Genomic DNA, 24,904 nt, shown 5'->3' on the forward strand with positions numbered 1-24,904 from the left:
TGAGAAAAACCCTAGGATGAATATTCTTGGTTATACTTAATGCTGAAAATAGAAGAGATGAGACCCAATCAGTGTGAGCCTTATTTGAATCCTTAATTCAACAAACTAATATATATATACATAATTTGAAATATGAGTAGTGATTGGATATGTGACGATTAAAGAATTGTGAAACTTTACATGTTATGAGCTGTGGTTATGTCAAAGAAGTTCTCATAGAGAAGTACACTAACATATGAAGTGACACTGTATAAGGATTATTTTCTGATAACATGTGCACATGCACACACACATATTACATATACCTTCATGTGTATTTTAATTCTGTAAAACAAAATCCTGCTAATCCTGATTCTGACAGATTTGGAATGATGACTTAGCATCAGCATCCCCTGGTTACATTTTATAATTTGGTCTCATACTCAGGGTTGAAGCCATCATTTTAGGTTACTTTAAAATGGATTCATGTGATGATGGATCTCTGTACTCATAAACAACCCTTATTTTTAAGTAGTTTTAAGAAAGTGGGTTCAATTCAACACATCAATTTATGTGTACATTGCATCTAGTCAGTGTCACTCCTTCCATCGTTTTCCTCATCTATTCTAACCACACCCATCCCTCCAAGTACATTATTATGCCCCTTCCCTTCATTTATTTGCCCCCTCTCCTCTTAAGCTCCCCTCTGCTAAACATGTTTCAGCTTCCTGATAATCATTTTATTAAACCTTTCAATTCTTAATTGTGTCAGCATCAACCTATTGATACACCCTCCGTTTTCCTACAGTCTTGCTGCAAAGCTTATGAATATATGGGCTACATTATGGAGAAAGAGCAAGCATACTCAGATGCTGCCTTCAACTATGAGATGGCATGGAAACACAGCAACCAGACAAATCCATCAGTAGGTAAGTTTAGCAAATTATGCACAAAGTTTTCACAAAGGTGTGTTTTATGTACAAGTTTTCATTGAAATGTGATTTCTTACAGTACAAAATATCAGGAACTAGTTTTTGTCTAAGAATATATTTTTTGTATTTATAATAAATTATTACTTACAGAATTACAATTTCTAATTTTCTAAAGTCCTAACTTGTCCAAACTTGCCCATAACCATCTAAGAGGACTTCTAGCCTAATAATTTTGCTCTTTTCTTTTTTTTCACCCTCTGCTATTTTTTTTAATTTAATTTTATTTTATTTGTGAACATACTGTACAGAGGGGTTACAATTACATGGGCAGGATAATGCATCCATTTCTTACCAAGCATTGCAGCCTCCTCCTTTGTTTACCCTTCACATCCATCCTCTGCTATTTTGAAAATGGTTGTTATAACAAAAAGAAAATGTCCCATCATCAAATAAATTAGGCCAACGAATTAGATTAAGTCACCCAAGTTTCCTTACTCTAGACCTTCAGAAGCCTTGAAACACTTTTGTACATTGTTATAGATAGCAGAGAAGGACCATATTTCTTATCATTACTTGACCACAGGACAAGGATTTTCTCCTGAGTGTCTAGAAACATCATCTACTTCCTGTGGTTTGTAGACTATTAGTTTGAGGAACGCTAGTGTCTACAGTATTCCTTATACCTTGGCAGCATCTGGAATGTAGTAAGTGACCTAGCCTCACTCCTCACTGTGGGGAAGCTCATCCCATGCCTTCCTTTTTGTTTATGATGAGCTGAAATATATTTCATTGAAATGGCCCAGATCTGCTTTCTGGAACACAGAGTCCTTTCCCCCTTGCCGATGAGGATCCTTTAATTGTGAACTTTAACTGTCTATTCTAAGGATAGTTCCCAGCTTGGATTAGTTTTTGTCTCATCCTTCAGATTCCATTCTGGGTTCAAGTTCCTTATTGTAACTCTCCTGGCCTTGGTCTTGACTTAAGTCTTCCAGGAAGTATGTTTCGGTTTTGAAAGTGCTCAGTCATGTAGTTATTTAAATAATGTACTTCCTCTCCTAATAGAATGAGAATCTCATAACTACAGCAATCAATTTGCCTAATAGATTAAGTTCTGAATAGATCCATGTGATATAAATGAAGAATTATAATATTGTTCACTGCCCTGGGCTGTTTTCTTTTACCACTAAAATAGTAGTTGATACTTTGTAATAAGTGATAGAGACCAAACTTTTGGAATGGCAGGCTCTGTGGTCCTTTTCTCTTGCTCTGTTTTCTATTTTGCTGTTCTTCTGTTTCATTCCACCTTCTGTCATCACACATTTCTTTCTGTAGTAGTCATCAGCCTCCATTAAAGTTTCTCTAGTGAGTTAGCCAACAAAAAAAGAAGGAAAAACAGTAATTACTACCCATGTACTCACATACCATTATGATTCTGTTTGTTTTAACAGGTTACAAATTGGCATTTAATTACTTAAAAGCAAAAAGATATGTGGATTCAATTGATATATGTCACCAGGTAAACACTTAAATTAGATTAATGGGGGAGGAGGGTTGAGGGAGGTAGACTAGTACAAGGTTTTGAACTTCTGCTTGGGCCTCATGCTTGTTAGGATTAAATTTAGATTTCTTTAAATTTTTGAGAAACACAATTTCCTACTTTCAATTAAGGTCTCAAGATGCACCTAAATAGAAGTGAAAGATGGAGAATTTTGGCTAAATGACTTACTAAATATAAATATATTCTGAAGAGTTAATCAGTGTTGTGCCTAGATCACACAGGTTTTGAGTTGGGGCTTAAACAGTAATATGTATGTTTGTCCATGTAAAGACTGAGGCTAGTGGAAGAAACATGTTAAGCAATCTATTTTTTTTCTTTTTTCACCCCACATGCATTAGCATAAATGATACATTTGAGGATACAGTTGACAATACATTTTACAATTCCATATGTACATACAGTGTACCTGGATGATACTCACGCCTCCATCGCTCTCCCTTATCTTCTCCGACCTTCCTAGACTAGTATGAACAGGCTTAATTGTTCCGTTTTTACACATGTACCTAAAGAGAAGACTAGTTAAGTGAGAGTATATTTAAAGATGATTTAGATTCTTCAAGTCATTGTTGTAACTATAGATCCTTGACCATGTGTCCAAATCTGTTAAGAGAATTCAGGGATTCACAAACTGGAGGTGAAAGGTAGTCTGCCACTTAGAAGTAACTCCATTACATTTCTTTAATTTTCTACTATATGTTATTCTTCTGAATTGATGAATATTTAAATTTCTCTTTTAGAATCTGCCAAGTTCCTTTTGATATTACCCATATGATGTTCTAAACCTTTTAGAAAAGCTCCATAGAAAATATTTTTCACATCCCTTTTCCCTGATAACTATTCATCACTTCATTATAGAAAATGCTAGGCCTCAGTGATCAGCACTGATTGCTGGGTCTCTTTATACCACAAAGTTTCCCATTAAGGTTAAGGTTGTACATTAATTTAAGACTATACAGTAGAATCACTTATGGAGTAATTTTCAAAAAATGAGTCTCTACAGTCTTGAATGTAAGAGGCCTAAAAATGACTAGGTAAATCCATTGTGTGCTTCTGGTTAAAACTCACTTTCCAGCCAGGTGCTGATGATTCACACCTATAATTCTAGCTACTCAGGGGACTTTGTGGTTTAAAACCAGCCACGGCAAGAAAGCCCATGAAACTTTCCAGTTAACTATTAAAAGTCCAAAAGTGGAGCTGTCACTCAAGTGGTAGCGTGCTAGCTAGTCTTGAGGGGGAAAAAAAAAAAGAACTAGAAGAAAAAGAAAAGTCACTTACCACTAAATGTCACAGCTAAATATTTTATCATTGTTTTCTGTATCTCATCTATTAAGGAACCAGTTTTATTATTCTGTCTCCACATGTAGCATTTTTGCTCTACTATTCTCATCTATTCATATATTAATATAAGTGAGGGATCATGTTATAGATAAGCTGCCACCTCTGGACATCATTGCAACTGTAACATGGGTGCAGTGAAATCCAAGTCACTGTACTCATTTGAAGAAAGCTTTGTAGCTTCCGCTTATTAGTTCCTAAAAGTTAATTACAACTTCTTGGGATTTTTTTTTTTTTACAGGTTCTTAAAGCACATCCAGCTTATCCAAAAATCAGAAAAGAAATACTTGATAAAGCACGCTCATCTTTAAGGCCTTGAAACAGTGATTTTTAACTTCAGTAAGCAGGAAAAAAAAAAAAGATGTATCTTGGGTTCTGGTACAAAACAAGTGTGAGCTAACGCTTTGTCACTGAGGCCTACCTTCCCTCCTCCAGCAGAGGCTGCTGCTGTGTATAACAAGAAGTGCTGTGTCAAATGGTGTTTAATAGAAAAGCTGAAGAAAGCTAGTCTGTTTCACTCTTTTGATTAGGTACAGATCTGTTATGTCTGTGGTAAAAGTATTACTCATTTTTATAAAGAATATTTCTGTTAATTTCTAGATAGTATATATTTTCTTAGGGGTATTAGTTATTTTAGCAAGCATATTATAAATGCATTTATCTGTTTAATTTTTATTCCATAGTTCAAAGGCTTAAATAAATCTGGTGGATAATTTGTGAAAATATGTATTTTAAATATTTATATTAATAAAAGTTTAAATTAAATATGTTGTTTACCTGTTTCATGAAACTCAAAAGACACATCAGGTTTTGCAAAATTAAATTAGAGTGCTATACTGTCTTCGGGATCAAAGTATAACATTGAAGAAAAATGAGACTTCCTCAGAGAACCCTATACTGGAGAAATATGGTGTCCCCTTCACTTTGTTGAGCTCATATTTCCCCTTGTCAATGCCAGCGTGATCCTAAGAAATCATCATTATCTGCAGTCACTTTAAATGGGCAAAGCCCTAGAACAATCCTTAACCTTAGCCAGAAGGAAGACAAGGTCTTGTGTCATTTCAGACACTGTCATTCGGTGGAGAAGGGTGAAAAGTGCTTTTGCTTATCGGGCCTCACAAAGCACACTGTGTGAAAGTAACTGCTTGCCCAGCTGTGCCTACCAGCACTCTGCCAGAGTGTGCCTCGCCCTTCTATACAAAATTCACCCTCTTCTTAACATAATCCTTACCATTATGGTTCACTTCCTGTTTCCATTTTGTTTCAGTTCTTTAGAAATCCAATAAACAGAGTCAAATTTATTTTCATTTGCAATGAACACAGAAATTTAAAAATAATATGCCGCTTGTCTTTAAGTGTCTTGTGTTTGTTTCTTTGATTATTGGTAGTAGTAAGATTCAAACTGGGAACTTGGCACTTAGCTAGGCAGGTACTCTACCACTTGAACCATTCTCCCAGACCTTTTTTGTTTTTATTACTTTTTTGACATGGATGTCTCCTACCACAATCCTCCTATATATCTGGCTTCACATGAACCACTATGTTTGGTTTAGTTTGAGATGAGATGTCACTAACTTTCTGCCTGGCTTGGTTTTGAACTTCCAGTCCCTTTGCAAGTAGCTGAGATGAGTCATGAGCCACTGTACTTGGCCTGTTATTTAAATGACATTCATCCGTTTCTGATCACTTCTCAACTTTTTCAGTGTCTTAATTCTGGTTATGTGCTATAAAATTTTAACCATTCCTCTTTCCCACCTACCTCTTTTTTTTGGGGGGGTGGGGGGCTCCGGTCATGAGGCCTGAACTCTGGGCCTGGGCACTGTCCCTCAGCTCTTCAACTCAAGGCTAGTATTCTACCACTTGAGCCACAGCGCCACTTCTGGCTTTTTTTTTTTTTTTCTGCTTATGTGGTGCTGAGGAATTGAACCCAGGGCCTCAAGCATGCAAGGCAAGTGCTCTACCACTGAGCCTCCTTCCCAGCCCCCCTACCTCTTATTTATGGCATTTCATGAAAGTAATAATGACATTTATGAAACCTACCTTGATGAAGATCATTTGATCTTCATAGCCCTGGAATATAGGTAAGTCCCTCTTCTAACTATTTGAAACTGAAAACTTAACTTCTTTTTTGCTAAGTCAGAAAGAATGAACCCTACAGCCTGAATGGATATTGTTTGTTTTTGTGGTGCTGAGGGTTGAACTCTGGCCCCTGTGAATGTGAGGCAAGATCTCAGCCGCTGAACCACACCCACAGCCCCAGAGTTAACATAGGTAAGAACTGAAGTGTGTGCCTCCCACTTTGACATCCTTGTCCCTAATGTGACGGGTGGAGCCTTTAGGAGGCAGAGCCACATGAATGGGTTTAGTGCTCTGATGAAAGGGACCCTGAGGCTCTCCAGTTCCCTTTTCTCAAGTGAGGATACAAGAAATCAGCTGTCTACAACTCAGAAGAGGCCCTCATCAGTACCTGATGTCTGGGATCAAGCTCTTAAACTTCCAACCTCCAAAACGGAGAAATTTCTGATGTTGATAAGCCAACCAGTATATGGTATTATGTTATAGCAGTTGAGCTGTAGAAATGTCAGAATCATACATATCTGAATGGCTTTAAAGTATTTCCAGTAAACTTGCATCACAGGATGCTGGAATTGTGGGAACTCAGACTGTTAAGTGAGCGTTTTTTTGTTTCTTAAGTCACCCTGTTTGTTTGTTTTTTATATAACCTTCCATTTGTTAGATGTTTCATGTAATACTTGTTCAACATTCCAAAGAAATAGCATTCTCACTTTTCAGATGAGGAAGATTCCAATTTACTAAAATGACTTTCCCAAGGTCCCAAAAAAGTGTCTCAATCTGTATTTCCCCCAAAACCCATGCATATTTGCTATATAAGAATGCCTTCTAAAAGTAGAAGAAAACATGTGCCCAAGAAAAATGTCCTTGTATAAATTTGGTTAACAGGTGAAACTAAGTGTTCCATCTCAGAGATAGCTAAGTAAGGAGGAACAAGAGCCATACAAAAAGCAGTTCTTACTGATATGGTAACTATTAGAAGCCTAATAATGAAGCAGTCAGGGTAGCAATCAGAACATGCATCTGAGGTCAGACCAGCCTGCACTTACAGTTTGGTGCTACCATTTACACGATGTTTCTTCTTTCTCAAATGACAGTCTGTGCAAGCCCCCAGCCATAAAGAAGCATCAGAGTTGTACGGATCACATGAGAGAACATCTATAAAACCTGCACTGAACCTGATGCCCTTAAGCTCTTCGTTGCTACCTCCTCTTATTTATTAGTGGTGGAACAAGACTAAGTAATAATTGCAACTGAAAACCCTCAAGGATGAAAAGGACAAGTAAGCTTCCCTGAAGGTTATCCATATAATATTTTGGATTCAGGATTCTCTTTTATTCCTACTCCTACTTCTCTCTTGCTCTCTTCCTACCCCACAGACATGCTAGGCTGAACATACTGCAATATTTTATCCAAGCATACTTTTTTTTTGGTCATCAGTCTTGGGGCTTGAACTCTGGGCCTGGGCGCTGTCTCTGAGCTCTTCAGCTCAAGGCTAGCACTCTACCACTTGAGCCGCAGTGCCACTTCTGATATCCTGGTGGTTTATTGGAGATAAGAGTCTCACAGATTTTGCTGCCCAGTCTGGCTTTGAACCATGATCCTCAGATCTCAGCCTCCTGAGTAGCTAGGATTACAGGCATGAGCCACTGGTGCTCAGCTCACCCAAGCATACTTTTACCTACCCTCTCCTGTCTACAATTCTGTCCCTCATCTCCAATTGGTTCATATTCCTTCTCTCCACACTTTCCTCTCCAGCCTTTTCTTTATTTCCATCTGCTACCAATGTATGATCCCCTCCAAGATGCTATGCCTACTTTGAGGCTTCTCAGTTTAAAGTAGCCATTCTGTCCCTCCCTCCTGGCACACTTACAAACAATGTTGCAATTTTTGCCTTCTGATGGTATCTTTGTATTCATTTTTATATATTATCATTAAATAGTTATACAAAAGATTTACCATTCAACAGACCAGTTTATGAATACAATGCATCTTGATCAATGTCACCATTTTCAACATTCTTCTCCTTCCTCCCAACCCTACTCTTCTTCTCAATTTTCTTAATTTTGCAGGATATGCATTGAATTTATGATTGCATTCTCCCCCTTCCTCTCTTTCTCAATTTGTCTACTCCTCTTCCCACCCAACCCCCCCCCCCACCGCCAACCTTTCAGGTACTAGTTTTCTGGAAATCATTTTGTTGGACAGAGTCAGACTTTCTAAGAAATTATACCATTTGAATTCTCCTTTGAAAATTCCAGATTTTGGTTAATACATTTGAGTATACTTTCATACAGCAGCCATGTTTACTTGTATAGTTATAAATTAGTACTAGCTTCACATATAAGGTAAAACATTTGACATTTGTCGCTCTGGCCTGATTTTCCTAATCCATTCGACTACTGAGGGACATCTGGACTATGTCCATACTTTGGCTCTGTTGAATGAACATAATGAACATGGTAGCACACATACCCTTACTGTAATCTTTTGGATAAATTCCCAGGAGTGGTATTGCTAGATAATAGGGTAGTTCTGTGGGGTTTTTCATTTGTCTGTTTTTTTGTGGAACCTTCATATTGCCTTCACACTGGTTGAAAAAATTTACATACTCACCAACATTATATTAGGGTTCCACCCATTGCACACATCTGCACCCATGTCAGTTGTTTGTATTCTTGATGATGGCCATTCTAATTGAGGTAAAATGGAATCTCAGTGTTGTTTTCATTTGCATTTCTTTTATAGCCAGAGGTATTGAGCATTTCTTCATGTGCCTATTGGCCATTTTTACTTCTGAGAATTCTCTATTTAGCTCATTAGCCCATTTCTTTAAATTGGGTTGTTAATTCTTTGAAGGTTTAATTTCTTAAGCTCTTGTATATTTTGGATATTAGGCCACTATCTAATATAGCTGGCAAAGAGCTTCTGTGGAGTATCTATTTAGATCATTAACTATGTCCTTTGCCATGCAGAAGCTACTTAGTTTGATGCAATTCTATCTATCAGTTCTTTCTGTAATTGATGAATCCCTGGTTCACTCAGAAAATACCTACCTGTGCTAAGAAGTCTTAGTTTTTATTATTTTTCTTTCTTTACTAAGGATTAGTATATGTGACATGTCCCAGATCAGAAAAAGCAAAGGTGAAAGCTGGAGCTGAAACTAGTCAGTCCTGATTCCACACTGCTTTCTGCTGTCAGAGGAACTATTACCCAAGACATGTCAGGTGAACCTTTGAGGCTTACATTCAGGATACAGAGTCAAGGGACAGAATAGACAGGGAAGCATGTTCTGAAGATCAGGGGTCTGAAGAGCATGCTCTCAAGGAAAAGAAATTGTGATAAGTGTAATTCTCTTTTAAAAATTAATTTATTTTTATTATAAAGGCGACTGATGGAAGGATTACAATTACATGAGTCAGGTAATAGTACATTTCCTTTTGCACAGTGTCTTCTCTTCCCTTACGTGCTCCCAGTTCTTCCCTCCCATCTCCACCCATGAGCTGGATAGTTCACTTAATATCTATGGTGAAGTGGGTCCCAAGAGAAAATAGCTTTCTTCCTCAGAATTCAGAAACCGGATGAAAATCTGTAAAGATTTTATGATAGATTGAACTTTGCATTAGATTTTAATCACATAGTAGAATCAATATGTCCAATTAAGAATCTAGAGAAAGCAATCCCATTTGGGGGTCTAGACTAAATAGCTTTAACTCAGGATCATACAAAAAATGTTAGTTCTGGAGGCAACAATGCTTGATAAGAAATGTGCTCATTACCTTGCTCATGTAACTGTAACCCCTCTGTACAGTATTTTCACAATAAAAAAAACATTTTAAAAATGTTAGTGCTGAGGGCTGGGATGTAGCTCAGTGGCAAAGCGCTTGCCTAGCAAGTGCAACGATCTGGGTTCGATCCCCAGTACCAAAAAAGAAAAGAAAAAAAAATGTTACTGCTGATAGAGCTTGGCAAAAGTATAAGGAAAGGAATACATTCATATAAATTCAATAAATGATTTTATTGGCTTTATATGACCTGCAGACTGGATTATCCCGATCCTGTAAGGGAATAAATAAAATATACCTCACCAAAAGGAATAAAGAGCCCAGTCTTAAACACGCATGCGCACGCGCACACACACACACACACACACACACACACACACACACACACACACACACACACACACGAGCAAAACCAGTTGCAGTTGCTTCTACTTTTGGTCCCTTCCTCTAAGAACAAGTTTAGTGATGATTCTAAAAAGTTAACAAAGTACATTTCTTGGTGGGCATTGTTATCCCCTCCTTTGCTTTTCTCTTACTATCCCTTCCCTCCCCCACCTCCCTCTTACTCATGTAACTGTAACCTTCCTGTACAGCATCTTTACAATAAAATATTTTTTAATTCATTTTATTATTATTTTGGGGTGGTCAGTCCTGAGACTTGAACTCAGGGCCTGGGCACTGTCCTTGAGTTTCTTTTTTTTTTTTTTGGTCGGTCGTGGGACTTGAACTCTGTGCTTGGGCGCTGTCCCTGTGCTCTTCAGCTCAAGTCAAGCATTCCACCACTTGAGTCAGAGCACCACTTCCTACAATAAAATATTTTTTTTAAATAGTTAATAAAATAGAAGCTCATGAAAGAATTAGAATCATAGAGTGTATGGTTGTGTCACATGTGTGCTGCACAGCAATGCCTGGAAGATGTGATAGACACTGAGATTTTCCAAATACTGTCCCCTGTCACTGCATCTTGTTGGAGGAAGAGAACCCCCTTTCATTTGGAAAATTCTTACCAGTTCGTGACATCCTGAAAAATGAGAGGGGAAGAACAAGAGACAGAGTACAAGAAAGATTTTCAGATGTGGGTCTCCAGGTAACAAGTACAGAGGGATAAGGGGGAAAAATGTGTTTGCCTTTTAAAATGAGGGCAACTTGAACGTCTTTAAGTATTTCTGGGAAGAAGCCAGTAAAATTTTCAAGTATAAGAAAAACAAAATGAAGAAATCTAAACAGAACACAGTGGAATCCAGGAAAAGTTTAGAAGGATTAAAGCTTGTAAGGATACGTGGTTTTCATAAGGGAAGGGAAGGAACAGGAGGCAACTGCCTAGAAAGGCAGCCTTGGGAGCCCTTATGCCCTTGGCATCATTGGTTCCAGCAGGAAAATAGACTTTGACCTAAGGTCAGTACTATGCTTCAGTATATGCATGGAATCTTGGGCTCTTGTTTCCCTTAGACTTGAGGTATTTTTTCACTCATGTCCAAGTTCCTGGTTGTGGTTGCTGGAAGTCAGCCTGCCTGATTAGAGGGGGATACTAAATCATGGTTTTGTAGCACACTAAATCATGGTTATGAGCAAAAATGTACTACTCACCTTCTGAAGCTTTTCTTAAGAACCAGATGTTTTCAAGAAAAACGCTTCACTTTACAATCTGCCTTACAGTGCACATTGGCGAACCTGGCACCAGGCCCAAAACAGCAATTTGATCCTATAAATGAGGAAAGCTTAGTAATGAGCAGGTTCTAAATGCCTTCTTTCACAGTGGTATTACCTTAGAATAGATGGCAATCTTTAAACCAGGCTGCTTTCAAATTGTGTGTATGTGTGTTATTTTTATCGTTCTTCATACGCATTCCTCTGACCAATGTAAATGAATTTCTGTGTTTTTCTTAAAACCATAAGGATATTTTAAGGAGGTAATTACTACTTCCGTTTCCACCAAAGGCAGCCTGGTTTTATTTTTAATGGGTAAATTATGTAAAAGCCTTACAAGAACACTTGAAACTTGAAGGACAGAGCTGTGAAAATAGCCCCCACATCCTTACCTGTGTGGGCGATAGGTCCTGTTCACAACTCTCTTTAAAAAATTCACTAAGTTTAAGAACAGCACAAAACAACAATGCCCCACAATGTTACACATGCTCTTTTCATATAATTAAAGCTAACAGATTGCAATTTGGCTAATCAATAACTGAAAACTCCTCCCTGGCAGTTTCTTCAAAATTTTCCATTCCAATGGTCCACACTAGGCTTAAGTCACAGATTGCATGTGACAATCTTAGGAGAGAATTGAGGCTGAAGAAGTTCAGGACATGAGAAAATTTAAGTGCAGACTTAGAATGTCTGAGCTCATGCCATATAGAGGTAAAGATAGAAAAGGGACAACAGAACATACCTGGGCCTGAAGATATTCTGTGATAGCCTATTAAAGATATGCTATAGCCTATTAAAAAGTGCAGTGTCAGGCTGGGAAGGTAGCTCAGTGGTAGAGTGCTTGCCTTACATGCAGGAGGTCCTGGGTTCAATTCCTCAGCACCACATAAGCAGAAATAAAAGCCGGACGTGGCACTGTGGCTCAAGTGGTAGAGTGCTAGCCTTGAGCTGAAGAGCTGAGGAACAGCACCCAGGCCCAGAGTTCAGGCCCCACAACCAAACAAAAAAAAAAAGTGTAGTATCTTGTTAAATATTGAGTTGTTGCATCTTCAGGGTAGAAAACTTCATAGAGTTCTTAAAATGTCAAATTATCCATTATTTTTTATTCCAATTATTTGCGTGTGTGTGCACATGCTGATTCTGGAGCTTGAATTCAGGACCCAGGTACTTTCCCTTAGCTTCTTTTGCTCAAGGCTAGCATTCTACCACTTAAGCCATAACGCTACTTCTGGCTTTTTCTGTTTATGTGATACTTAGGAATTGAACCCTGGACTACATCCATGCTAAGAAAGCACTCTACCACTGAGCCACATTCCCAGTCTCACCAATGTTTTTTTTTTTTTTTTAATTTACAATTTTTCATTGGGAAATCATCTCAAATCTACACAAACGTGTATGATTATGAAGATTATAGAGTGCCTACACACTGATACATATTTACCCAGATATATATAAAAGTATTGCCAATAGTTAACCTTTCTGTATAATACATATTTAGATATATATTTACACACACACATATATGTAACTTAATTTTTTAAAATATTCCAAGGGTAAGTTTCACATGCCATACACACTGTCTCCTTAAAATACTTCAGTGATGTATATTTGCTCCAAACAGAGATTGCCTCCTGTAGAATCAAAGTGATATTATCAACCTCAGTAAATTTAACATGGATACAACACTTTGATCTATTACCATGCACTGCCGGTTCATCCCCCAATGTCCCTTTTTTTTCTCATCATGGCCTATTCTGAGATCAGATACTGCATTTACTTGTCAAGTCTTTCCGGTCTTATTTATGGCTGCATTCTCACAGCCTTTCTCTGTCTTTTATAACATGCACATTTTCATAGAATATAGTCCTCTACAACTTTTACCCTTTTCAGTAGACCATTCTTCATTTCAGGTTTGATAATTCCTCATGATTTGATTGGAGTTGAGTACTCCTGGACAAAATACCATCTATGTGATACTGTGTCCTCTGGATATCACCCCTGGAACACACCATGTCCATCTGCCCACGTTGGTAAATTCGTTTTGACTATCAAGTCAAATTTCTCTATTATGCCACAGTTATTATTTCTCTTGAATGATCTGTAAGGCGATGCTTTTGTGTTATTTAAATATCTTCTCTTCAAAACTTTCCCCATAGGTTATACAAGATGGTATTCTGACATTAGCACCTTCTCCATCAATACCAGCAGTCAACACTCATCAATTTACCATAAACAAGAGCCTTTTGCTTGTTTGTTGTTATTTTTACTTTAAATTTCACCTATTTTCAGGCTTTATATTTTTTAGTGATTCATAATTTGCTAATGCCCTTACATTAGTGTTCAAAGCTGGCTCCTAGGACTTGTGATGTGTCCTCACTGTCTTTGTTTCAGGAGCATCCTTTCTTTCTAGCATAAGAAGATGCCTGAGATGTAACACATAACCATTGAGCCACAGCCTTTGGAGTCAACTCTTTATCCAAGAAGCCTAGATATTAGGGATCAAGAGTTGAATGCTAAGTATACTTTCTTTTTTTTAATCTTTTTTTTTGTGAAAATACTGTAAAGAGGGGTTACAATTACATGGGCAAGATAATGAGTACATAAGTATACTTTCTTCTAGATGCTTTCAGCAAGTAGAAAACATGTGTACACACGTGCCACATATGCATGCATATTTTCATATGCAATATATGTATGCAATGAGTGTGCATATTTGAGAAATGGTAAAATTACATCAATGCCTCCCAATCCAAATACACCCCCAAAGAGCTCCCGCTTGCTTTCCCCTTGGTTTTATTTGTGTAACATTTCTGCCTTGTGAAACCTTGGATCCCAACAACCCCAATACAGTTTTTCATTTCTGTAATCCTATAACCCAGATAAAATAGTGTCAAAATTGCTCACTCACATACCTGTGACCAAAAATACCAAACAATCAAACGACCACCAACAAAGAGCTGAGGATTTATTTGCATTCTCCCACCTTCCACACTATCAAATAGCATTGTTGGGTTTAAGTAGTTGCACAAAGAAGTTTCATTTCAATTTGTCAGATTGTGAGTTCAATATCACCACTTTTATCATTCTCCCCATCTCTCCAACTTCATCCACCGTTCATTTCCCATATGTACATTTCCCATATGTACATTGAATATTATAACTACATTTTTCCATCCTTCCGCTTCCCATTTGTCTGCCTTCCCTTTCCCTTGGCCTTACCCTCTCCCCTTGACAACACATTTTTCAGCTTTCTGGAATTCCTTTTGTTAAATTGTAAGTTGTTCAAAGGAATTATACCATTTCAATCCTCCTCTGCGTACATGTTGATTTTATTGTTGAGAAATTCAACAACCTCTCTTACAATGTCACAATAGCCATTTCCCAGTGGTATAAAGTTGTTTCAAAATCACCCTCAATAATTTATTGTTAATAAGAATGTATGCTGTGTGCCACAGACCAGCTTTTCAGTTTCCTTCCAATATTCCTCTGCTTGCAAAATAAATGCCATCGTTTCCCATGCCAACCAGTGTCATATTAATGATGTCGTGGCAGGAAGGAGAATAGTTGATGCTGGAGTATAGCAAACTACCATGTGGTGAAAAATGAGGCTTGAGCATTTTTGTTAAAAAAAATGTGTAGTAGAGCTCCATTATTATAATCTGATTTTTCTTTTATTTGATCTTGAGTAATTTCAGATGGTTTGTTGAAATCATTGTTATAGCAGTTATAAACATCTTTAAGAGAGGAATGAAGAAAATGTTTCCTTCCTATATTATTCAGAATATGACTGCTTCTGGTTTATAGTGACTACCACTACTTCTTTCTTCAAATCTGCCTTTTCAAATGGCTGGTTTTTTTCATTGAGTGAATCCTGGCCTTTGCTTGCAAATGATTTGTTTCTCCTATTCTTTATAGTTAGGTTTATATTTTATATCTATTTTCTTGAGCTCCACAACCTCATAAAATGGTTTTGAATAGCAGAGCTGTGGAGATGATGGGGAGGTCAGCTATGTTAATTTCAAAGCGCCCCAGACTTCCGTGTGAGGTTGCCTAGCAACCCATCTCTCAGGCCTCCTTTGTGGATGAGAGGAGAGAAAGCAATTCTGTACATGCTCAAGCTGAGATGGTTTTATAAAGTGAAAAAAACCTGTCGCAAAGGGTCCAGTGCCACCCCTGTTTCTCCTCTCTGGCCCACTTGGAGCACTTCACACATGATAAGAGAAATAGCCCATCCTTTGATGCCTTAGATCTGAAATAGATATAAAATGAAACTGGGCATGATATAGTCAAACAGAGGAAGCAACCTGTATCCTTATGTTAAATCGAGGCACATTAATTAAACCGTTCATCTTCCCCTCTCTCATACATGAAAGCTTACTTTCCCCTCAAGTTCTAAAAGCCAGTCATGTTAAATGAAACTGCAACTGCCTGCTGAGCATCAGTTACCATAGCAACGTGAGGCAGGAGCCGGTGTTTTTCTCCTTAGGCACAGAATGGCTGAAATGTGTTCAACCAGGGAGACCCAAACAGCATGCTGACTAGAAATCAGGCATCTGGGAAGAACCTGCTCCATTCCTTTTTATTCCACACTAACTTGAAAAAAACAACTCTCTGCTAATCCCTCAAAGCTGTTACATTTTTAGAACTGAACTTCAGTGGGTGGCAGGAGTGCCTTACCTTAGTGAAAGGGGAAAATGATGTATGCCAGAAAAACCAACATGAACAGCCATGAGGTCTAAAGTGTCCTTTCATACAGCACTGGAAACACAAAGTGAAAGAACCTCTCGAAATTCATGTTGTCAAAATACTTATGTACATTTGTGAGCCATTTACAATCCTCTATCCTCATTTTGTCAGCAAGCTGTGCTATGCAGGATTGCAGCATAGTTCAGATCAAGATGACTGTAATGGAGCGTTTTTCCTAACTTGGAACAAGTGAAAGACAATGTTTTCTAATGTTCTCACTTGACTTTTTCCTACTGAAAAGAGAGAGGACATATAGCATGGCTGACCCTGGATTCAAAATAATCTGGCTTTTCATCCTTTTGCTTATTAGAGATCTGATATGGGGAAAATTCTTTATGCTGTTTGTCAGTTTCCTCATATTTGAAATGAAACTAAATAGAGAATTGCTGGGTGTAAATAAGAAAATATAATTTGATGCACCTGATTCAACCCTGATGGTTGCTAGTGTAAATTTGGCTTACTTGACCATCCAGTGATTATTATCTGATAAATGGCCTCAATTATGTTTTAGATGGGGGACAGTGAAGTCTCATAAAGAAACAGGGCATCTAAGAGTAAGGATGAGGACTGCAGGCTACCTGCCTTACCCCATGTCTGTTCAGTTTATCATCCTCTGCAGTGTTCTGTACACACTGATACCCAGTCTCTCATGGGTCTGCCTTTTTGGTAAGGAAATCCACAGGGAAAAGTCTCATTGCTGTTAAACAACTACATTTTGCTCTTTAGCTAAAAGAGTGCTACCACATCATAGTAGTGGGCATCCTGCTTCTCAGGAGGTGAGTAGAATGATGAGCAACTACTGTTGAGTAGAATTTCCAAAGGGACAGCCCAACACCATGGAGTCAGGAATGGTGGAATATTATAGTAAGTAAACTAAACCAGGCCCAAAGAAACATAGGTCCCTTATTTGCAGTAATTAGTATATGTCTGGGACAAGCAGAAAAGGTCAAAAGCTATGAACATATGACCAGATAAAATGATGTTGAGTGAAATGAACCCCAAGATAGGGACACAAGTAGTTTTTTCTTTCTTGCTATTGTTTTTAATGTATTTATAGTATACTATGTGATTTTTTTTTGTCTTTGGTATGTTTCTCCCCCACGCTATAACTCCTGTTTTCACTGCATTTGATTTCAGTGTCCTGCACCTTGTATATACATTTTTCTAATTTGGGGAGGGAACGGGAAAAACAAAATGTTTAAATAGGGATATAGGTTGACCCATTGTAACAATGAGATGTACAAGACAGGATGTTGAAAACGAACTTTACAACTTTGGTGGAGGTAGGGAGGGAGGGTGTAGGGGAAAGTGGGGGGAGTAATTGGAGAGTGGGGAAGGAAGGGATGGTAGGGGAAAAACAAAGGAGGAGGCATCAATGCTCAAGAGGAAATGCACTCATTACCTTACTTATGTAACTGTAACCTCTCTGTACAGTATTTTTACAATAAAAATTTATTTTAAAAAGAAAGATATATGAATTTCCGAAACACTTTCCTGGGTACTTATTTCTGGCAAAAGTAGACCTTCTAGAGGTTTACTAACAAACTATTGATGTAACTGTAGCCAAGTATATACCTCTTAATATTCCATCCAATCCTTTCATTTTAGAGATAAGAAATGGAGTGAGTTCAGAGATAAAGATGGATTTGCTCAATTCATTTGTATTTATTTGCTTCTATCTATCTACATATATAGATCTGTATACACATGCTGATAATATATAAATATGCATTGCTGTGGATTAGAAATGCATGCAATGTAATTTCCAAGAGTTTCTGGGCTTGAAGCTACCTCACTGGTAAAACGTCTAAGAGATGGGTTCTAGTGGAATGGTCTAATGTCATTGAGAACATTGCCTTCTGAAGGGATTAGTGTCATTCTCTTGGGACCCCCAATTAAGGTCCTCAGAGAGTGGGTTGATTTAAAGAAGATCAGGACCAGCCTCTCTTTGGTCCCTGCTTTCCCTCTCTCACTTTCTTGAGATCCCTCCCTCTTACACATTATTGTGCCAACCTACCTTGAGGCCCAGGACGAGGGACTAATTCAGCATAGCTGTCCTATCTTAGACTAAGCTAAATACGCCTCTAAAACGAAGCACAGTAAACCTTTTTAATTTGTAAGTTACCCACAGAAACTGGACTAATACACCTTTAGCTATGTGAACACAAGCATAAATAAATACATGCATTTATAAAGGGGCAGAGTCAGTTAGACAGATGCATGATTACTTTTCTAATTTTCTTTTTTTTTGAGGGGGGGTCCAGTCGTGGGGCCTGAACTCTGGGCCTGGGCGCTGTCCCTCAGCTCTTCAGCTCAAGGTGAGCGCCCTACCACTTGAGCCACAGCGCCACTTCTGGCTTTTTTTCTTTTTGCTTATGTGGTGCTAAGGAATCAAACCCAGGGCCTCATGCATGCAAGGCAAGCGCTCTACCACTGAGCCACCTTCCCAGCCCCTACTTTTCTAATTTTCAAAGTAGACTCAAGTCCTTCCCTCAAACCAGAGGCCATATTATAAATTGCCAGTGAATAAAACCAAATTAGGATGTGCTGAATTACTTGTAAGGATTCAAGAATCTCCTGGAGCTTGCTCCGGTCAGCACTAAAGCTAGAATTGGAAAGAAGCTAAAACCAGGTTGTAGAATATGGACAGAAGTCTACTCTTTGTTCAGCACATTGTTATTCATCTATCCAGCCCAGTCATTTAGAAATTCAACTCACTCTGACAATATTCACTGAAGACTTCTTCAGTTCCAACCACTGTGACAGGCTGGGGGAACCTTACACTGGCAGACCAGGTCTCCAATTTTCATAGACCTTTTGCTGCTTCTGTGTGTCAAGTTTAGCTATATGCACATGTTCTATAATCCTTTGGTCCCTGATCTCCACCAGTCTCACCAAGAGTGATGTCACCAAGTGAAACAACTTATTTAGGTCTGCCTCTCACAATTAGAGCATTGCTGAGCAAGCAGTCCCAAGGTGCACACAGCAAGCATTCTCTCATTCTTTTGTATCTCTCTTTCCTACTGCTTATTCTAGTATGTTTAAAGACTGCGAAGGCACTAGCATAGCTGGTAATCTATATAAAAGAGCACAAAATTCAGTTAAATTCTAGAGGAAACTACTCAAACTTTCACTGATAAAGTCCTCTGCCACTGGAGCTATATTCCAGACCTTTATGTGTTTTTTGTTTTAGAAAAAGGCTTTTGCTAATGTTACTCAGAATGGCACTGAACTCCCTATCCTTCTGTTTCTACTGCCTGAGATTCTGAGACTACAAATGTACACCACAGTGCCTGCTCTACCATTTATATTATGACTTCTGCCAGGTACCTGTCATCTACCAGATGTCTGTTGAAAGAATCAATGGCTTAATAATTACCCAAGTTTACCACTTTTCCAAAGCAACAAAATCCATAGAGACTCACGTTCTCCCACTGATACTATATTGATACATAACAAAACCTTTGAACTTTACATTCCTTCTTCTATGTTATGGCTCTTATCATGTGAAAATGAGCTTAATTCCTGTTCCACCTCATTTCAAAGATGAGCAGAGAGACTGGGAGAGAATAAAATCGGGCTGGATCCATTTAGCACCAAGAGTTTTTGTTATCACCCATCAAGAGTCTCTGATGCCTCTCCCTTATTTCTAGGTTCACGTATGCCCTAGGGCATTCTGAGGTGAGTGTCAGTCTAATAGGAACCAAAATTAAGAGAACTGAAATTTTGACATCAGACCTTCTAGGAAGTGAGCAAAAAATAGATGCTAGCTGATCAAGTGAATTACTCAAGAAGGTCAGAAGTCAGTACAGAAGGCTGAGCCCTTGAGGCAAGAAGTGTTTATCAGATAAAATCTAGGGCTCTTTCTGATGATGATGATGCTCACATCAATTTCCCAGCTGTACAGCTTTATCTTACTGGCACATGTTGGGGCCAACAGTAACATGACAAGATTGTTCAGTGTCCATCTACTATACAGCCAGTTGCTTCTTTCCTTTTACCATCAACTATATGCATATATACAAGGAAGTCTTCTCCCTCTTCTTCTTGTCTGTCCCAATGGAGAACTCCTTCCTTGTTGGAGGGGAGCCAGCTCTCTTCTGTTTCTATTCAAGATATTTTGTTGATGCTCTGAATTATCTTGTACAGGATTCTAACAAAAATTATTTTGTCCTATTTCTAATAATGTTTTTAAAAAGATCTGTGCAACATTCTATTTTTGTATAAGAACCCTTGAGGGGCCATTAGAGCCAAATGTCAATAACAAAGACAAAAATTGTATATGTTTGCTCAAGTACAACAGTATCTTAAACTGTAAATTCCTCCCATGCAGCAATGAAAGAGAAGAATAACAATACCATTGGTTCTATGTTAAAGTAATAGGAATGTCTGTCTCTGGACACAGTTCAAAATACATCACTAATGAATCAGAAAGTAAAAGTTATGCTTGTGTATAAAGAGTTCCTGGATCAAGCTGGCCTTCCTATATCAATTATTTCTCTTCTGCTTCCATATGAAGGCCCCGCCTATTCTGGACTTCCATCTGTTAGGAGAACATGACCATCTGGTGTCAGTACAGATCATCAATCCTTCTACATAACCAAGCTTATAAATAAGAAGAAAGGAAGAAAAAAGAAAGAAAGAAAGAAAGAAAGAAAGAAAGAAAGAAAGAAAGAAATTAAAATAGTTGTCATACAATGGAAAAGTCATCATTCAATTCTTCTGTTGTTTCTCCTTGATTTCAATTAAGGATTAACTCAGAGTGATGTGTGTGATATCCTGATGCCAGGACAAAGACAATATCCAGAGGAACTAGTAACTGATTTCCTTCTGCTTCTATAAGATAAATGGCTTCAAATAAGGTAAGCTTATTTTCTTATACCTGAGTAGGTCAAAAGTCCAAAATGAGTCTTAGTACATGGCATTCAGAAAAGGTATCACCGTTGTGCTCCTTTGGTGGCTCTAGATGTGCTCTTGAACTTCTCTAGCATCTAGAAACAATTTACATTCCTTGGCTCATGGACTCATCACTTGAACTCTGCTATTTCATCACATTTTTCTCTTAACATGCCTGCTTCCCCCTTTTGCTAGTAAGGACCCTTGTGATTGTATTGGGCCTACTGCATGGAATATATTTTTAAGTTTCTTAACATATTCACACCTACAAACTCCCCTTTGCCATGATGTCACTTAACACATTCACAGGTTTCCAAGGAGTCCGACATTGCTCTACTTTCTAGAAAAAAAAAAAAAAAGAAGATCTAATTTGTAGTCAACAGTTAATAATTTGAATCAGAATAGTGGATAAAAATTGTTGCTATCTGAATTTTACCTTCGATTTATTAAATTGTGGCCCCAATTCTGGTATTTGTCTATAGGACATTAGGGTAGCATTAAATCAGACCACTTGGGTTTTTATCAGTTAGAAATTGTGAGAACTTGGGCAAGTTCACCAGCCACTCTAAGCTTCGGGTTTCATTTCTCTTCAAGAAATGTCTTTTTGGAAACAGACTGAGAGACAGACATTTGTTTGTAGGATCCTCTTGGCAATATCACTGGTAAGAGAGTGAGAGAAGCAGGAATGCACCATGAAGAAATCACAAGAAGCTTGATTTCTCAGGAGCTGTGTTGCTGGGATAACCCTTCAGGACTGTCCTCTTAAAGGCAAATGAGCCAAGATTTGGTATATGTTAAGGCTAGGACTAAGATTAGATTGTGAGAAACCTGGCTAAAGAGTACCCAAATACACAATAGCTAAGATAATGTTTAAGGCATTATGGACTAAAGAATTTTAAACTAGTGCAAAATCCACAATGAACAAGGTATTAAAATTATTTTAATAAAGGGTATACAGGACTCTAGACAAAGAAAACATTACTCATAGTGATATCTTTGTTTAAAACTGATACTTTAGGTACTGGAGATGTGAGTCAAGTGGTAGAAGCCTAGCCTTGAGAAAAATTCCCAAGCAAGAGAGCAAGACCCTGAGTTTAAACCCCAGTACCAGCACAGAAACAAACAAAAACAAAAAGATCCTGATACTTAGCTCGTTGCAAATTCTTGGCTTTTTTTCACTGAACTATTCTTTGTCTTGATTACATAAAAAAAAATTCACAACCCTGTAAATTTAGCTTAGCTGTATAATTCTGACTTTTCCTCGCTTTGCTCTGGCCCTGAAATCCATGTGGGCAACTCAGGGGGGAATAACATTCTAGGTCAACAACAGTTCCTAGGGAGTTTAACTTGAGCCATCAGTAGCCAACAATCCTGAGCACTGGAGCCTTGATCGTGAAAGAGGGTGGAGCCTACCACAGCATCCACTGCGGAATAAGATTGTTTTTTTGTAGAATGATATCACTTCAGATTAGTATGGTTATTCACTCATGGGGGTAGATAGTCATGAGAGTTCTGCAGCCACTAAAGCTAATTGTTTCAGGTGCTAGTCAACGTAGTCACAGTCCAACCTAGACCTGACCTCTTGTTTTCCTGACAGCCAAGGATCTGAGAGCAGGTAATTTACTTAGACCTGAAGTCACCATTAATATTACTGTCAACATGTTACTTTCATCTATGGCTCATTAGTTTTGGTTCAAATTACAGAGGGAACAGACAGGATGAGAGAGAATGATGGAAAGGGTGACTTTTAGCAAGAAGCACTGAACACTTTAATAGAAATGTTAAATTGTAACCCTTTGTAAAGCCTTTTGAAATTTAGAAAAATAAAATTAAAGAAAGGATCATATTGGGTGTGTGTATGTGTGTGTGTGTGTGTATATGTGCATACAATATCTATCTATCTATCTATCTCTATATATACAGGTCTATTTGGTATACTTCAAATATACAAGTGACTTTTGTTGATAGTAATAATTGGTTATGTGTTTGTGAAAATATTATTAGCAATAGTTTTAAATATCTTCTATATAATATTTGTGAGGTAAATCTCATTTTCTTGCATTCTAAGTTATCTTTTTTGGGAAGTTGAATTCTTTCTTTCTAATAATGGAAATTATATATCATGTGGATTTCCTATATACTATGGTAACCATGAAGCTGAGTTAATTTTGCTGTTCATTCAAAGTATCTAAGTATATATATCTATAAACATAAGGTTTTCTTTCCTGACTTAGGAATTGCAATTATTTTAGATGTGTGTTAGGTTCATAGTCTCAAAAATAAAAATAAAAACATAGTTTTGAAAAGTAATCAAATTAAAACTTCATTTTAGCCTATGACTTTCTCCAGACTTTTTCCTCAGACAATCTTTTTATGGGGATGATCACCATCAAGCTGCGGCAGGATAGGTACATCTTTTATTACTGGAAGAAAGAAAAAAATGTCAAAGTGCAAGCTCTGTCAAATATGGACTGCTGACTATCCTGGGAGCTTATACATATGATATTCTAAAGCAACACTAATATGAAGAACAAATACACTTTCTATATCTTCCTTCAAGGATCAGGATGCTCAAAAGGAGAGTTTATAACCCCTGAGAATATTAGTGTGTCTTAAAGGGCAAAGGGCTTACAAGGCCTGGGGAATACAAAAGTATCTCCTGAGAAATGATGGTTAATTATGTTGTCCCTTGCTTTCTCCCCAGACAGGTTCTAATACTTAACATGGCTATTATCTGGTGGAAGAATGAAGTTTTCATCAGTTGTATGTGTTATAAGGTAGAATTTTGACATTACACACAAAAAGCAAAATAGTAACAAACTATCACACAATTAACATATGTGCATACTGGAAGTTTTTCTACTTGCCAAGTTTAACTATTGTTTTTCATGAGCCACATTTCAATAGCAGCTATTGAATGGTATGAAGAGTGCATCATTTGTAACTGAAAAGCTTTTTGTAGAAGCACTGGAGATAATAAACTTCCATGTATTTGCTACAAAGAAAGGCTTTTCCAAAAGTCCTTTCCCTTTTGGAAAATGAGAATTGGTAACTTAGCCTTTTTGTTTCTTCGTTCAACACTAGTTTTCCAGCTGTTCTCTTCTTTTTCTTCTTCCTTTGAAAACCGACACAATTCTTGCTAATGCAGACCTCTCATTGATTCCGATGAAAGAAGCCACAGAATTTCTGGGCACTGTGTACTCTTCAGAAAATGCACTTTCACAACGAATCTGTTTTTTTTTCCCCTAACCTTGCAGGTCATTTTGAAAAGTGCACACACTAAAATGCCTTGTACAAATGCTTTTTCATCTGTGAGTTTATTTTATTTCCCTCAGAATTTTTTCTTTGTGATTTTAACATCTACTGGAGGTAGATAATGATGTTTTATATATATAATAAAATTTGTCCCTGATGACCTTTTAAATCCGATAGTTTCTTTGTTTTCCTCCCGATGATCATTTCTTTTATGGTCTGAAAGCACTTCCCCTCTGTAATCCTTGCTGATGATACAGTATCATCATTGTTGCTCAGTACATAAGTCTTTGAGGTTCCAGCTGCAGGGTCCAAATCATGATGAGCGCTTCAGTCAAGGCCAATGACACGCTTTTCAGGCTTTTCAGCTGGTATTTTCAACAACCTTATTTCCTGCCTTTATGATAAAGTTGTAGGACATTTGTGTGTCGAGATGACCAGGGAGAACTGTCACAATGCAGAGTCGCTCTGAATTCAGTGATTTATCTTCCTCTCATTCATTAAGGAGAGGGATAAAAGGATACCATAAATGAACTAGCTGAAGTGTGTGGGTGACAGTAATCCTTTTGTGAAAGCTTCCTCTCTACCTCCTCATGAGTTAAACCAAAATGCCTGCTCACATTTCACAGTGTTTTTCTTTTTTTTTTAAATTTTCCTCTACATTGATGGGAAGAAAATGTCAATATTTTTTAAAGCCTGGG

At 37.7% G+C, this 24,904-nt stretch overlaps 1 protein-coding gene and 1 long non-coding RNA gene across 4 annotated transcripts in view; one reads left to right on the forward strand and one right to left on the reverse strand.

Moving 5' to 3' along the window:
- The window catches only part of Ttc21b (tetratricopeptide repeat domain 21B), a 55,134-nt gene extending 50,581 nt beyond the window's left edge, over positions 1–4,553 (forward strand). The window contains exons 27-29 of the mRNA XM_070021681.1: positions 788–908; positions 2,360–2,427; positions 4,046–4,553. Coding sequence (XP_069877782.1) covers positions 788–908; positions 2,360–2,427; positions 4,046–4,123 — 267 coding nt within the window. The 3' untranslated portion in view covers positions 4,124–4,553. The remainder of the gene's footprint in view (positions 1–787; positions 909–2,359; positions 2,428–4,045) is intronic.
- LOC138826513 (uncharacterized) overlaps positions 1,934–24,904 on the reverse strand; it is a 43,219-nt gene continuing 20,248 nt past the window's right edge. For 2 of the 3 annotated variants that reach the window (XR_011371732.1, XR_011371731.1), the window contains 2 exons: positions 11,250–11,364; positions 9,837–10,465 (listed from right to left, as the gene is read on the reverse strand). This is a non-coding gene — a long non-coding RNA (uncharacterized lncRNA). Of the gene's footprint in view, positions 2,271–2,890; positions 2,973–9,836; positions 10,466–11,249; positions 11,365–24,904 lie in introns of those variants that run through there. The other variant, XR_011371733.1, reaches the window with a different exon arrangement.

The sequence above is a fragment of the Dipodomys merriami genome, unplaced genomic scaffold (genome assembly GCF_024711535.1).
Source record: "Dipodomys merriami isolate MVZ:Mamm:240054 unplaced genomic scaffold, mDipMer1.0.p SCAF_1, whole genome shotgun sequence".
NCBI lineage: Eukaryota > Metazoa > Chordata > Mammalia > Rodentia > Heteromyidae > Dipodomys > Dipodomys merriami.